Genomic DNA, 17,348 nt, shown 5'->3' with positions numbered 1-17,348 from the left:
ATAGGTTATTTGACGGAGATGGTAGTAATTTGATCGGTGTAGTCCGGACTAGAATTCATGTGTAAACAATAAACAGTGATCCCTACACACATACAAGCTGTGTTGACAAAATGAATATTTAATCGAAATTTCAGCATGACAAACGGATAAGGGTCAGACACGGTAGTTGATCCACAGAAGCAGAATACTGAAAAACTTGCCACAAGTTACAGCTGGTGCCCGTTTAATGTGCTCATAGTGTTTAATTTTTATCAAATGTCACACCGATATTCCTTGCAGAGTTGACAACTTCAACAGAACAAGATCCGATGTTCATGGGGTCAATAGGACGAGGTTATCGGTTATAGTGAGATCGTATTACAAGAACTTCGGTTTTACCTTCATTGAGTTTTGGTTTGTCAAGTGCCATCCAGTTTTAATCTCATGAACTGCTATTTCCATCTTGTTTACCGTGGATAAGGTTTCAGACTAGCAGAAATGCTGGTAGAGTTGATTCGATTACAATTGGCGTACTGGTGAAAGTTGATATTGGATATCGTATGGATATAGAATGCTTTGGTTTTTGTTCTTGCCTACCACTATGCAACCAGCGTAACATGGTAATAGTGTTGAAATTTTAAGTTTATCTGAAGGACAAGCAAACTTCAATAAATAATTTCAGCATATCGATAATGCGTCCCGATTGATTGTGTTTATAAAAAAATGACGCATAAATCAGTAATTCATTATTCCTTTGGTGTTCATAATATTTCACATTCAATAGTAATTTGTGGTTTGATATTTGTAGAATGTTAGACCGATAATTTCACTATCTAAGAACGGTAAAGCAAAAGTGTGTTTTTGTCTTGTCAATATCAAAATTACATTTGAACACGTCTGTTGGAGATCATTGTAATGTATGCATGTATGTATTACATCAAAGGCAACAATACAAGGTTATTCCTAAATACCGCGATTAATGTCCGAGTACATCGAGCAGCGGAGGTATTGTCCGAGACGCGTAGCATCGAGGACGATACCGAAGCCTACGATGTGCGAGGACATAAATCCCGGTATTTTGGGAATAACCTTATTATTATACACCTTTTTAGTCCAACTTTACAAGAAAAAAATCGAAATTAAGGCGTCTTTTGGATGCTCGTCGCGCACTGTACTGAGCGGTCGCGAGCAGACTGGGAACGCGTTGAGCGCGTCCGCTAAGCGCGCAGAACGAAAATTTCAACCCGCGCTGCGCAGTGCACACGGTAGAAATTGTACGTCAGCAGCATAATATCACTACAATTCACAGGTTTTGGACTGACCACGATTTGATTTGGGAGTACTGAATGCTAAGAAGTATATATTTTTAAAAAATGTGAAATTGTCTCTCCTTTTTTCTCCGTGTTGACGTGAAGGTGTTTTGAAGTCAAAGGTCAAATGGCGTCCAATAACACCTAAAGTTATTGTACTCTGCGTCAAAGTTATTGGACTCCGCCGCGTCTTCTGATACTGAAACTTAATGTGCGACGAAACTCCATAGGTTACAGACGCTAGGTGTATAATAACAAAGATAAATTAACCCTTTTTGTGCCGCCTGTATTATAGAACAATGCCCATAGACTCAAATGAGTACACAAGAATACAGGCTTGTTGAATACAAGCAGCGGGTTATTTACTGTATTCATCTGTAAATGCAATATTAAGCTAAAGTACAGGCAATTATCCATGCTAATACTGTAATTATAATATTGTTTGTATGTATGTATGTATGTATGTATGTATGTATGTATGTATGTATGTATGTATGTATGTATGTATGTATGTATGTATGTATGTATGTATGTATGTATGTATGTATGTATGTATGTATGTATGTATGTATGTATGTGTGTATGTATGCAATCCATGTATTTATGTATTCGTGTGCGTGTGTTTATGTGTGTTTGTGTGTGTGAATGAGGAGCCGTGTGATCATGTTATTTAGAGACATTCAAATCTATGAAGGGAATCGTCTATTCACTTGTAGAATGCCTAGAAGAAGAGTTCCAGTGTCTTATGTCACGAGAATGTATCTCTAATCTGAAAACATGTGACAATTTGTTCGATTGTCTGGATGGAAGTGATGAAAGTGGAATTATATGTGGTAAGGTGCTATGTCTATTTCCTTTATAAAATGAATACGTATTATTTAAAGTTCCTACCAAGATTGACGTCATAGCATATAACATTTGCCAAAGGCATTTCTTGAGACAATATACAACTGAAATGTTACCCAGTTAATACTTTCCCCATAAGCTTATACAATAATATTTTTAAAAACCCAACATTTATTTGCGATTTTTTTCCACTAATGTATCGTGAAAAAGGTTTTGCCGAAACAGCATTATTGCTTACAATTTAATCTGCACGTAAACACACAGTTTCTATTTTGAAAGTGATAGTTAAACCGGTTCAAACCGCTTCTGTGGTAAATCACGTGACTGAAAAATTATTATTATATCATACGAGGAGGTTAATTCCTACTCTGGGAAGGTTAAACTATCCCCGAATAGGACTTATGGTTATGCTATAAATATTAATTTAGCGTGTAACGCTAACGTATCGCGAAGCGAATTTATTTCAACAATTCTTATATCATCGAACATCCTATTTTTAGGTTATGTAATTTGAATACGGCAGTAATGCAACATTATCAACATTTTCATAAAAAAACTTGAATGGCTAAGCTAACACGAAAAGGAAGAAAAATGCAGCAAACTAGACATTGTCGAAGTCTGTGAATAAAATCTAATTTTGTGAACGCGATGTAATAGAGTATTCGCGACTGATTTTTCTGATCATGATGTGGTGGAGCTATCGGGAGATTTACAGACTTGTTCGTCTTGCGGCTTCTGTGTTTCAATGCATTATCAATAAGATTGCATGTCCAGTTCTTAGATTGACTACTCATAAGCTGGCAACGTAGTAATTCACGTGATTCTTCGTGACTATTTGCAATGAAAGTCGCCTGGCGTTGTCGATGTTGCTATATATGTGATCACGCACCTCCATGATGATAATAATTTGTTGCTGCAAAATGATTGACGCGATTGCACCAACAAAAAAATTCGTACGACTTCTGTTGTGCCACAAAAATTGAAATATATTGTCTGTGTGTACTGTACGGTAGCCTTGTGACAAGAACTAAGTACGGACACCCACTTTAAGAGAACCTGTCGATTTAGGGTCTTAGACACAAAAGAAGCCACAAGTCAACACATAAGACATAATAAAACAACAATATATGCAACAGAAAAAAACAGGAACACAATTTTACTATAATGAAAAACATCTACAATTTTACTATAATACTAAACTGAAAATTAAACAGACATCAAAAGACTACATTAAATAGCTGTAATGCAGCCACTTTCTCTTTATTTTACTCTCATACACATTAAAACATTATACATGCGCAGTAATTGATGATGAAAAAGTAATACTTCACTTCAAGACTGTAGAACGTTGAACTTGACCTGACCATCGTTGCACTGTTGATATGTATGAGGCCTTGATCGAGTAACATTTGCACTGGCTCCCCCATTACAACAATAAGTTAGAAAACTGTAATGACCATACTTTTGCATGGTTATCTGAGACTGGCCCCTAGTCGCTTGGCTTGTCTCGTCAGAGCAGTTACTCTCCGGGCAATGTGGGGGCAAGGCGTTCACCCCACGATCTAAGCACTAGTCTACTACCTGGCTTGACAGTCTGCTGATTTTCATTCCTTCAATTTATTGTGTTTTGATAATTACATGCAAACAGACTTGGTGCAAGTCTAGGGTGACATATGTGTCCAAACTTCCGAAAAACGAAACGATACGGGGCGACTTCAAACGACGACAATTCAACACTACCAGTTTGTGTGCAAACAAATAGGTGTTTCCCTTGCACGTGGCTCGTGACCGACCCGTTGATTATTCCACATGTTGTCATTTTAATCCGGTTGAAACCTGCCTTGATTCTCGTTTACTCATCGGTTATCAGCCGATGACAGCAGGAAAGGTTAAATGTATGCAAAGCTTATTTTCATGATATATTCGATTGATTAGAGTAGTGATAGACCTGCAAATCCAACACTACCAGTTTGTGCGCAAACAAATATGTGTTTCCCTTCCACGTGGCTCGTGACCGACCCGTTGATTATTCCACATGTTGTCATTTTAATCCGGTTGAAACCTGCCTTGATTCTCGTTTACTCATCGGTTATCAGCCGATGACAGCAGGAAAGGTAAAATGTATGCAAAGCTTATTTGCATGATATATTCCATTGATTAGAGTAGTGACAGACCTGTAAATCATTCTGTACAGTGTGTTTGTTTTTAGCTAGCTCAGTACACACAGTTCATCACGCCACCTGTGATCACATGCTGTTATGCACGGTTGCAAGCGCATCAAAGCATATGACCACAGGTGGCGTGATTGGCTCTCGCGAGTCAAAAACTTACATGACAGTCAGGAAGAAGCTACTGGGAGAGTGGGTCTCTTATCTTATTCAAGTAGTAAACGCCTCGATATTAAAAGACTTTAACTTTTTTGCTCAAATTTCCAAAATTAAACTTCAAACTTTTCCTTATAAAATAAAGAATGAATGGGTCGGTCACCATGCGAAGTACGGTACTAGATAATCAAATTGCCTCAAATTTACCAGTACCCATATTTCGAAGAAAGGCCACCATCCCTGTGTTAAGTTTATGGGGAAAAGTAAAGTTTACGATTTTTCCAAACTAAGACACGGAAAATTGTTCTTATTCAAAGAACTTTAAACTTTGTCCCCGCAGTGCGAACAAATTTTAGAGTCCGAATATCTGTCCCAAAGGCACATTCTACCTTCAGTTGCCTTTATTTGCAGAGCCTGAGGTAAGAAATGTCGCTAGTCATAAACATACATGGCAGTCAGGAAGAAGCTACTGGGAGAGTGGGTCTGAAAAAGCCGTGGATGGCAATGATTCCACGTGTGCACACAGCGAAGAACAGTATGAGCCCTTATGGTTGGTGGATCTTGGAAAGACTTATCTCGTCTATGAAATCAGAATCACACACATGCCGACTTGGAACCGTAAGTTATGCTCTGTGGTGTTCCCAAAAGCAACAAAGAGACTGTACGCCGTATGTGTTTGATGACTTTAGAATGCACTGTATGCGGGCCCAGTGTCAGAACGGTTAAGTCAATCCTTAAATTAATATCTTAAGCAGTTTTCGATATTAAGTTTGCTGCCTATTCGAATTCAACAACTGAGAAATGTCAAGCATGTTTTTTATTTCAAGTTTAGTGTTGTATGCATTGGTTTTGTTCAAAGCAAGCCATAATTGTAGGTTAGATCATGGCCCTAAGATCTTCAAACCCTTACATTAACATCGTATAAACCGACATTTTATTTACAGCACGACTTTCCGGAAGTGAAATAAAAATTGGGTTAGACTGGCATGTAACCGAAAACCCAATATGTTACACTGGCGTCGAGGATCATGAGACCCAGGCCGAATCTTTTACAATAAAGTGCACGCCGTCAGCCATTGCAGGTCGATATGTAAGCATACAAATCAAAGACAAGTCCGAAGATATGCGCCTCTGTGAGGTCGACGTTATGGGTATAGGTGATTATGTTTCAGCCACCTATTCGACCCATAGTCTTTCCTTCGTACAATATTAATAATTTTTTGCCGAGAGAAATGTTAGATTTCATTTATCTAGAGAGATCAGACAGGTAATAAAGAGACGACTTTGTCAAATATATTTTGTCGAACAAACGACCGCAAGAACAGAAATACTGCAGTTGATACATTTGACAGGCCAAGATGTCATGAAAAGAAGAATTTAGATTTTATTGAATCTGACTGCAAAGAACGAAGCAAATACTCTAACATTATTTATTAAGTTTCCTTTGGATATCTTATGACATCTAATGAGGTCGATTAAATATAATGGCATTTAATATTGTTGTGATGAACAGAATTGAAGTACTGGAATTTGGCCCTGGACCAAAAGGCCACTCAAAGTAGTACCTTCGCGTATGGCAGCGCTGTTAAAGCAGTGGACGGAGACAACAGTAACAACTACAATGACCGAAGTTGTACGCAAACTCAGAAAGAGTACCAGCCTTGGTGGAAAGTCGATCTTGGAGGAGAATTTGAAATCTATAGTGTCATTGTTACAAACAGGGCGGACTGTTGTGGTGAGTGTTATCGTCGTTTGTTTTAACATCCCTTCATGAAGACGACGACTTTGTGTCGATTTCTGCACCTAAGTATCGAATGGTACGGTCATCTATGGTCCCTGGGTGAATGTAGATCTGCGCTCGAATCTAATCACACACACACACACACACACACACACACACACACACACACACACACACACTATATATATATATATATATATATATATATATATATATATATATATATATATATATATATATATATATATATATATATATAATATATATATAACAGCATCGCAGGGCAGGAGATCCCAAGTGGATTGTACAACGCATTATAGTGAATTTCAAAACAGCTTTGAATTACAACGTGTTTGGGTGATTATAAACTGCATCCTGCCAACTGCATCCATTTCGAACGTTCTCCTATTGGTAGATTTTGCAACAATCTGGCCCAATACGACGTCCACTCTTCTCACTCACAGAAACACGTTGAGTGTAGGAAATACCACTCATTGTACCGACCTATACACACTGTACCGAAAAAACTATCGTTAGCGTTCTATGCCGTTTCATCGACGGGAAATGTGAAGGTAATATGAGAATGTTCAACATCAAATGTAAGGGTGGGTTTTTTTTAATTGGGGCGGTTACACTGACAATGTTGACTGTACCACAGTGAACGTCGTATTAGGTTAAATTGTCGTAAAATTAATCGAAGCAGAACGTTTGTGATGAATACAGTTGGCGTTATTTTCTATGACCAGAAACGTTTTTCTTATCATTCAAGCACGTTGTAATGCCAAACTATTTTGAAATTCACTCTAATAAATCAATAAACGCGGAAAAGGAGCATGTTGACACGCTGGTTATTTCATCATAGACTTAGATGTATTTCTTGGATACGACCTTTTGCTCGTTAGCCAGATCTTCTTCAGTTGAACATAGAGAGAGTTCTGAAATGCACAGATATCAGTATGCCTGTAAATTGCAAGTTTATAACAGTGAAATTTGTTCGACTCAGCATACTTAGTAATTAGATGAATGATTTTGAAGCCTCAAAAAATACATTGCTTGGGTTGAAGATTTTGAAAATATTGTGAAGGATGCAAGGATAGAAGTGGATTTGACTAAATAAATATAACATTGCAATCTGAATTGGAAAGAAATGTATAGCACACAAGAAGGAACGTAACAGATAAGCTATGGCTTATCTTGGCTATGGGTGATAGAAAAAGGCACGAGTGGGAACAAAGGAAAACCCGACTAAATACAGTTTGCTTGAGTTTATAGAGGGCGCTTTACAGGTAATCACAAAGGAGGTTCGGACAACGTTTATTTTCTGACATATAATCCTTGTGATGTTATGTTTATTTATGGAAATGCACTTCTATCCTTACATCATCTACTGTCCCTTTAAAGTCTTCTACACGGGGAATGTATTTTTGAAGGTTTCAAAAACATCAACTAACTACTATGTACGCTAAATCGAACAAAGTTCATTGTTATCTTGCAATTTAAAGGCATACTGAGATCACACGTCATCACACTTTTGAGATTCACCTGAAGACGCTAGCTATAGAGCGAAAAGTCGTGCGCAAGAAATAAATCAGAGTGTCAGTGAGCCTCTTTTCAACGTGTATATATATACGCTCTGAGTTGGTTTCAAAATGTCGCCACCAAAACAAATATTATTTATCGAATTTTAACACTACCTACAAATAGAATGGTTTGTCCCGATCATATATGTAAGAGTGTCGAGCTAGTAATCCTTTCACTCTATCTGAGGATTGCAAGATGCATGAAACTTAAGTAATAGATTTCATTACTTTGTACTGGAGTAATCTGTTTATTTATAACGCTCTGCTTTTTTGCATTGAGCACTGTAATTTCCCTCGAGGACATCTGTATACTTCGATATATATATATATATATATATATATATATATATATATATATATATATATATATATATATATATTTATATATATATATATTAATATATATATATATATATATATATATATATATATATATATATATATATATATATATATATATATATATAACTAGAAACGTGTTATTGAAATATGACAGGTTTATATATATAACTAGAAACGTGTTATTGAAATATGACAGGTTCCCCAGAGTTGTGTAGCTTGGAAATTTAATGTAGAAACTAAATTGAAAAACATACAACTACATCTGAGTGTCTCTGCACAGCAAATTTTTCGTTCCTTAAAACAACTCTTGCGAGAGAATAACCAGTGTAAATCTGAGGTCTCATTCGGGGAAGAAAAAAGGCCGACAGGACGCGCACGTCAAACCAACTTGAACTGATCCGTTAGCTCAGTTGGTAGAGCATCCAAACTGAATTCGGGGGACGTGAGTTCAAGTCCTACATGGGTCATTTTTTCAAGCCCCCAAAATTTGCTGTGCAGAGACACTCAGATGTTAGTTGTGTGTTTTTCAATTTAGTTTATATATATATATATATATATATATATATATATATATATATATATATATATATATATATATATATATATATATGTGTGTGTGTGTGTGTGTGTGTGTGTGTGTGTGTGTGAATTTGTAGTTGTCACTACAGGCTGTTTCATGCGCTAAGCAATCATCATGAGTGGGGATTTGGCGGGAGTAGGTCTGTTTTTATTGTAGCAGGTGGGTATGCATATGCAAATGAGCGGTTGCGGCCAATGTCAGGTCAGTTATTAATGAGGAGGAATTTGCTGCTGTGTCTGCATTTTGAGAGGAATTCTGTTCGCTTGTTGAGGGTTGATTTGCTGTCTGAGTAGATTGTATGGAGTTTTTCTGTTATGCACAGGTTACAGCGTTTAGTTTTATTCGAATATGGGGGAGCCCTGTCAATGATTGACCATTTGATATCGTAGCTTCTGTTGTTATCTTTAAGTTTCCATATGAATTTTGAAAGTCCTGTGGTGCTGTTTCTGTGCTTGGCTGTTTTGAATGTGTACTTGTGGTATGTGTTAAAAGTTGAGTCTGTGAGTCCGATAAAGTGTTTCTGATCATCGTGTATGGTGACAGTGGCGTTGTATATTTTATATATATATATATATATATATATATATATATATATATATATATATATATATATATATATATATATATATATATATATATATATATACACACACAAAATGTATACAATGTGCCCTCCCGGTTATCACCATAATGGCTTTATGGCAACCTCTGAACTTGGGCACAGAGAGTAGGTAGAGTAGGAGAGTATATATATATATATAATATATATATATATATATATATATATATATATATATATATATATATATATATATATGTGTGTGTGTGTGTATGTGTATATATATATGTATATATGTATATATATATATATATATATATATATATATATATATATAATTTATGTGTATATGTAAGTATACGTGTGGTGTGTGTGTGTATGTGTGTCATTATTTAGAAACGTTTACCTGCTAACCACCTTCTAATGGATAAATGATCAAAATGGGCGTAGAATTGACTGTGTAACTGATACAGTCACATGGACCAGGTTTCACCCCGCCTAGTTAAGAATGCATTCAATGACCTCTTGTTGAAGTGTGAAATGCTTCAGGCCACTGTTTTCGACAATTTGATACATAATCATTGGAATATATAATATATAACATTTTGAGAGCACTTTTTTACTTTTGTACGAGTCATCTTTTTTTCGTCCTATACGTTAGGTGATCGTCTCCACGGAGCAGTTGTCAGAATTGGTAATAGTGATGTCATTGTAAACAATACACAATGCGGCGAAACCATAACCGCAGACACTATCGACTCAAATGCCGCGGCAGAGGTTGGATGCGTCCTAAGAGGTCGTTTTGTGTCCATACAACTGGAAAATAAAACCGATTATCTCAGTTTATGTGAAGTCGAAGTCATTGGCGAAGGTGAAAACTTGTTCTTGAACCTCCTGGCATGCAATATATCAGCAAAATATCATATTCAGTTTAAAAGTATTTTTTGCGGTTTCTTATCATTTCGTGTCGGTAATTATCTATCTACTCTAAGACATGGCATGAGTTTGCAAGTTCAACTTTTACAGATGAAAGAGAGTTATGCCCAATACATAGTGGCTATTGTGGTTATCGTGTACACTGGAGGAAAGGAAGAGCTTTTGGAAATAATAAACCTTCGCTTTAAAAACAACTTTTACCTTATGAGAAGCTACAAGTTGTGAGTGTCACCGACGGATGTATAACTATTGTGGAATAAGCGAAACACTAGTCAAGCAGGTCACTCGTTCGAAATTGTTTCCATATGCTTTATGTTGAACTTGAACGTCATATGCATTGAACCAAGCACTTTGGGTTTTGCACTAGCCTCAAACATTTTACCTGTCGTGCAAAAATGAAGCAACATTATGTTACATTTTGAAATGCCATATTCGATGCAGGTGCCCTATCCATGTTTTTATTAATTTGAAATTAATAAATGTTGTCCTTTTTAAAAAAATATTTTCAAGACTTGTACATAGTGAATTTGACAAAATTTTGCCGAGACTTCAGAAAACTTTATCCATAAACTGGCTTTTGCAATTTTCCGCAAAGTCAATGAAAATTTATCTTTTGCAACCACTTCGCCTGAATTACTCTGCGTTGGTCAGCTATCATTGATTGCATTATATCTATGCAAATTTCTTTTCTAGATATCGTTGAGTACCTACCAAACGTAGCTCTTCATAAACCGGCAGAGCAAAGCAGTACATACTACACACACGTTGCAGGCAGAGCTGTCGATGGTGATGAAAACCCGGCTTTGGAGTCAGGTCTCAGCTGCATACACTCTGCCAATGAGAAGGGCGCGTGGTGGTTTGTAGACCTCTTACAAATTTATGCTGTCTACGAAGTGGTCATAATCAACCGTTACGATTGTTGCTGTAAGTAGATCAAGTCTCGCTATCTTAAGAGCAATATCTTATCATCACAGCAAAAACTGAACACAATACGTATCGCTCATGGCTAAATAGACAGCACTATAGACAGACAGACAGATATGTACAAATAATGAAAGGTACATGGATAGATATATAACATACTATTAAACATGGATGCATGCACGCATGCATGCACGCATGCATACATCCATGCATCCATGCATCTATGCATCCATGAATCCCTCCATCCCTACCTACCTACCTACTTACCTACCTACCTACCTGCCTGCCTAGCACATTAAAAGATCGATCGACTGGTGAATGAATAAATAGGGAAATAGACATACATACATACATACATACATACATACATACATACATACATACATACATACATACATACATACATACATACATACATACATACATACATACATACATACATACATACATACATACATACATACATACATATATACATACATACAGACAGACATACAGACATACAGACATACATACATACATACAGACATACAGACATACATACAGACATACAGACATACAGACATACATACATACAGACATACAGACAGACATACAGACAGACTACAATCCTACCTTTCTACCTTTTAAGCATCAAGAATTTTGGGAGCTTTAATAAGAATTGGTTACCATAGAGAAGAACTAACCAAAAACATCCAATGTGGAGGGCAGATAACGGATGAGGATATGTGGGACAAGACCATAACCAGAGACTGTATTATTCCCATTTTGGGTCGGTATGTCATCGTTCAAAACGACCCTGAAAGAGTGGATTACCTACATTTCTGCGAAGTCAAAGTCTATGCGAAGGGTATGTTTGCTAGTTAATCATATGCACATGTAGAGAGTTGCAGTGCACAGCTGTGTTTAGTACAACAGTCACTCAAAATATTATTGGGATTTTACTTTATTATTTTAAAGGCACCATTTATTAAAATGCAGAAAGAGAAGCTCATATATAAGTTCAGGACAAAATTATCGTTCGGACAGCGAGCATATGTTCTTTGATGCGACCAAGTGCGTCTTTCGCATTTGTCAGAAAATTCCTCATGCAGAAATTCCCTTGAAACATGACCTTAGTATGACAAAATGTGTTCGAATGGTTTTAAATTTTATACGGTCGTTTTATTCGATAATAATCTCAAGAACTCTCCAAGCATCAAATAGAGCTGTGTTTGACATGAATAACACCAAAAACGTTACAGTAGATGCATGATGTTTGGGATGGCAAAGTTGATAAGTCCCTATCAGTATTTGGAGTAATGTTCTAATCTTAGAAAGAAAATAGCGGATGTTGATATAATTTTATCAACTTTAGTATTCCAAATATTATAGCGTTCGCTGTAAACCACGGACTTTCCGCATTTGAATAACTCTATCAACTCATTAACACACTCATAATCAAGGTTTAATATTTTAGATTCTGTTTTTTGCTTGGCAGATCCTCATTACGCAGCAGTTAAGTTGTTTATACCGCTGCGCTGTTTGACCTACATACTTCTTCAGATAAAATTGTTCCATTCCTTTGTAGAGTTTATACCAAGCGAATCCATAGACATCCTTAAGCCTCGGATGTTTGCCATGTTCGAACCCCAGGAGGAAAAGGCACTGCCTGTCAATTCATCGGACGTGTTCTCAAATCTTCCGCTGGATAAATGTCTCTCTGAGTGCTTAAATTGGAAACGATACGAATGTCACTCCTTTGATTTCCACTATGATTCCAAGACATGCAGAATCCATCGCAAGAAGGTCGGGATGGATAGCTTACAAGTGGTTCACTCTCCTGGAACCGTGCATTATCAGAAACTACGTATGAGTGGTATGAAAAGATATTCTCTTTTTAATCCTAATTTGACCTTGTTGTTTTAATCCTTTTTGCAAGATGGGAGCACTTTGGCAGCGGTCACATATTAATTTGACGGCAGCGGTCACATAGTTATTTGACGTATCATCGTCTCAATCATTTGACCTGCCCTGACGAGAGGCCAAAGCAAAGGCTATTGTCTTTTGAACCTAGCATGACGTGTAAAGTACATAAAGAGTAGTAATATTGCGAATATGTTACGATTAATTGTACGTCTAGACCAATCATCAGTTCGCTGCATTAGCGCCATCGATATACTGCATGGTGTAATAGGTAATAAGCTTTCTTTTATGCAAACGGCATGGTCCAAGGAAGTGACATTTTCTTCAACAAAAATTATCGCATTAGTCAGTCCAATATTAGAGTAAACAGACTTCATTGATAATTTCCGGCGAACTAATATGAGTAAAATTGCGCCAATGAAACATACCGTCATGTAGCCTGAGGTTGCTATTCACAGAGTCCATTTATACAGCAATGTTTTAGTATTACAGTTGTCAATTTAAAAAATTAACGAAATTAGGTTTCATAACAAGTCAGTTGAAAAATTCACCAACCATCTTCATCATCGCCGTCTTCGAAATCGATGCCCAGCATGCTTCCGCACTTCCTCTTCTCAATTATCAAACCAGAGTGATATCTTTAACGCGATGAGAAGTGTTTCTGTATTTATGTAATCGTATGATGAGGAACTTCCTTCTTGCCATGTTATTGGTAATGCCGGTAGAGCAAGTTTTTAATTTTTTTATTTCCTCTATTTTGAACAACTTTGCTAGCTTCTCGACTATGATCTGTCGTTCTTTTTAGAAGTATTAATAATAATTTCCCCTGCTAACCATGTTCAGAACCTTAGTAAGGTCTAAATGGGAGAAAAGTTCTTTTCTTTAAATTACTTATATAATGCAACGACAAGCGGAACAGGGGTAGAACGTTAAAAATTCCTTCACCTATGCCGACACATGAAATATCACCCGATGTGTCATAAAATAGAAATAACAGCCCAGGTAGTATGCCTTTCATATAAAGATGTATGATTTCGCCTTAAAATACATCAGCGTTTTTGCAAACCTGTATTACAAGCAGCATGTTTCGATAATGCCTCCGGCATCAAATTTGGACGAAAAACAGAGTGCTATCATTTCAACACAAATGTAACCGTCTTTGCAAAGATGAAGTACGTTATTGAGATTCGAAAAACATACTGGTACATTTGATAAGGATCAGGCCCCTTTTCATACCACTGCAGCTCTAGGTTTTTAAGGTCAAAAATTGCATTACCTTCAAGTCTTAAGCATATACTTTCTTAAGCTTTTAGTAGTCCGTCATGCACTATCTTACTTGTTCATAGTGTCAAGGGTTTTACCATTGCTAAACATTTCTAGTCATTCATGAAATTGCACTTAAACAAAATTTGCAGTCACAATTTTTAAGTAGTTTACCAAAGTCCTTGGCAACAGTTTGATGTCATTAGCTCACGTGTGTAAACACGTGGGCTATTGTCATAGCGATGTCTGTCTGTCTGTCCGTGTGTGTGTGTGTGTGTCTGTCTGTCTGTCTGTTTACACGATAACTCAAAAACGCCTGAACGGATTCAAGTCAGATTTGGTAGACATGTACCATATGCTACTTGCAAGAACTGATTAGATTTTGGTTAGTGTGGCTTGCATATTAATGAAGTTATGCAATATCGAATTTTCCATACAATGGTTTCCCTATGGAGACGGTAATGACAGTGTAGACATATAGCAAGAAATACTGCACAAAATTTCATGAAACTTTTCACAGATGACAATCTAAGAACATTATGATGATACTGTGAGTGTCATGTCAATTATCTTCTCATTTGCATATTTAATGAACTTTTGTTATTAGTGAGATAACTCTGAAATTCCTGCACTAAACTTGATGATACTTGCAACAATATTGATTTATATATATCTAATTATAGTTAGAAGCATTAGGCAGTGTCAAGTTAATAAATAGCTTATTTGCATATTTTATGAAGGTTTGTAATTAGTCATATAACTCCGATATAACTTCACCAAATGTGATGAAATTTGCTGCAGATACTGATCCGACTGATATCTAACTGTAGTGTAAAGTATTTAGTAGTGTAGAATTAATTAAGGGTTCATTTGCATATTTAATGAACTTTGTAATAAGGTATATAACTCTGAAATTACAGCACCCAAGTCAGTGAAATTGGGTACAGATATTGTTTTGATAAATATCTAATTGTACTGAGAAGCATTTGGCAGTGTCAAGTTAACAAATAGGTCATTTGCATATTTTATGAAGTTTAGTAATTAGTGGTATAACTCCAAAATAACTGCACCAAATGTGCTGAAACCTGCTGCAGATACTGATCCGACAGATATCTAATTGTGGTGTAGAGCATTTAGTTGTGTGAAGTTAATTAAGGGTTCATTTGCATATTTAATGAACTTTGTAATTAGTGATTTTATTCCAAAATTAAAGCATTAAATTTGATGAAACTTGCTACAGATGTTGATCTGATAAATATCAAATTGTACTGAGAAGCATTGAGCAGTGTCAAGTTAATAATTAGCTCATTTGCATATTCCATGAAGTCTTATAATTAGTCATATAACTCCGAAATAACTGCATCAAATGTGATGAACACTGCTGCACATACTGATACGACAGATATCTAACTGTGTTGTAAAGCATTTAGTAGTATAAAGTTAATAAAGGGTTCATTTGCATATTTAATAAACTTTGTAATTAGGTATATAACTCTGAAATTTCGGCACTAAAATTTGGTGAAACTTGCTACAGATATTGACTTTATAAATATTTCATTGTGCTATGAATCATTGAACAGTGTCAAGTTAATGTAGGGTTTATTTGCGTATTTAATGAACTTTTTAATAAGTGATATTAATCTAAAATTACAGCATTAAATTAAATAAAACGTGCTACAAATGTTGATCTGATGGATATCTAATTGTCCCATAAAGCATTGAGCAGTGTCAAGTTAATTGACAGCTCATTCGCATATTAAATAAAGTTTTGTAATTAGTGATTAAACTCTGAGAGTACTGTGCGAAGTTTTAAAAAAACCTGCTACATATAGTGATAACATATATCTCATTGTTCTGTGAAGCGTACTACTATTAATGAACCTGTTGTAAAACACGTGAGCATATTCTGTTCATATCTGGTTTTTATCATGTGATCTGAAATGGCTTGCGTCATCGCAGGTTTTTGTTTTGAATTTTCTTTCTTTTTTGCAGCATTCATTCCTTCAGACAATGAAACGGAGTGCCCAATTGACTACGTCAGATGTACGTCTGGGGAATGCGTCTACCCTTATCAGATATGCGATACAATAGTCGACTGTGTTGATGGTTTTGATGAGTTTGAGTGTGCAAATACAGAGTCAAGTAGTAAGAGTTAACACCGATTTCTTATAGTACTTTTGATGTTGCTTTGCAATCATGATAAACAGAGAATCATTCTAAAAGATTCGCCTTCGTTTTTGAGCACATACACAGACATCAATGAAGTCATTTCACGTAGTATTGTTTTTTAGCGCTCTCAACATATGCAAATGTAGCGCCCCTTTGTTAACTAGTAACCTACCGCGTTTGTTTTCTCCTTAATCTTACGACAGGGTGAAGCGAGCTTATGAGTATTTAGCTATCATAGATAACGCTTAAAACGTTTCGGGAACATTTGACTTAGAATTATTTTATTGAATTTGTCCTTTGTTTGAAGGATTTTACCTGATTTGCTTTTGTCCAGATAATCGTTTGTTTCACTTCTATCCTGGCTGGAACGCACCATTTTTGTCGATAACTGATGACATCGATGTCTACAAGTACTTCGAGGAAAACGTCTACGTGCACCACGACTTTGATCGCGTGAAAGGAGAAGATCCACCCGACTGGACAAGATTTAGAATGTTTAGTAAATCGCCAGATTTATCTGAACTGGAGAGGGTTTTAAAACTCAGCGTTGGTGAGATAAGTGAGTTAGGTCACCAGGCTGAAGATTTCATTCTACAGTGTACGTATGCAGGCGAAGAGTGTGATCCAAAGTAAGCATTAATGAGCTAAATGTGTTGTTTTGTTTGTTTTGTTTGCTTGTTTTTCTGTTGGTGTATTTAGAGAGAGAGAGAGAGAGAGAGAGAGAGAGAGAGAGAGAGAGCTCATAAAGACATAACTTTCCTGCACAGCTCTACCTTAAAACCAGTTATTTTCTGCCTAAGCTTCTATGCGACCAGTGCGACTGAGAAAATAACCTAAGTACAGTTGCAGGCAAAGCCACTCAAGTTAAACGTACGGCCATAAAAAAGTGT

General features: G+C 36.3%; 1 protein-coding gene across 5 annotated transcripts in view; it reads left to right on the top strand.

Moving 5' to 3' along the window:
* LOC139118750 (uncharacterized) overlaps window positions 1–17,348 on the top strand; it is a 56,992-nt gene that overhangs the window by 18,469 nt on the left and 21,175 nt on the right. For 3 of the 5 annotated variants that reach the window (XM_070682178.1, XM_070682175.1, XM_070682176.1), the window contains 10 exons: window positions 2,006–2,122; window positions 4,871–5,077; window positions 5,404–5,616; window positions 5,973–6,194; window positions 9,923–10,132; window positions 10,891–11,121; window positions 11,753–11,971; window positions 12,692–12,979; window positions 16,282–16,434; window positions 16,793–17,087. In XM_070682178.1, coding sequence (XP_070538279.1) covers window positions 2,006–2,122; window positions 4,871–5,077; window positions 5,404–5,616; window positions 5,973–6,194; window positions 9,923–10,132; window positions 10,891–11,121; window positions 11,753–11,971; window positions 12,692–12,979; window positions 16,282–16,434; window positions 16,793–17,087 — 2,155 coding nt within the window. The remainder of the gene's footprint in view (window positions 1–2,005; window positions 2,123–4,870; window positions 5,078–5,403; window positions 5,617–5,972; window positions 6,195–9,922; window positions 10,133–10,890; window positions 11,122–11,752; window positions 11,972–12,691; window positions 12,980–16,281; window positions 16,435–16,792; window positions 17,088–17,348) is intronic. The other 2 variants (XM_070682179.1, XM_070682177.1) reach the window with 1 other exon arrangement.

Source organism: Ptychodera flava, chromosome 19 (assembly GCF_041260155.1).
Source record: "Ptychodera flava strain L36383 chromosome 19, AS_Pfla_20210202, whole genome shotgun sequence".
Classification (NCBI taxonomy): Eukaryota; Metazoa; Hemichordata; class Enteropneusta; family Ptychoderidae; genus Ptychodera; species Ptychodera flava.
Note: the sequence above shows the minus strand (reverse complement) of the source record. Positions and strands in the feature narration are given on the sequence as shown.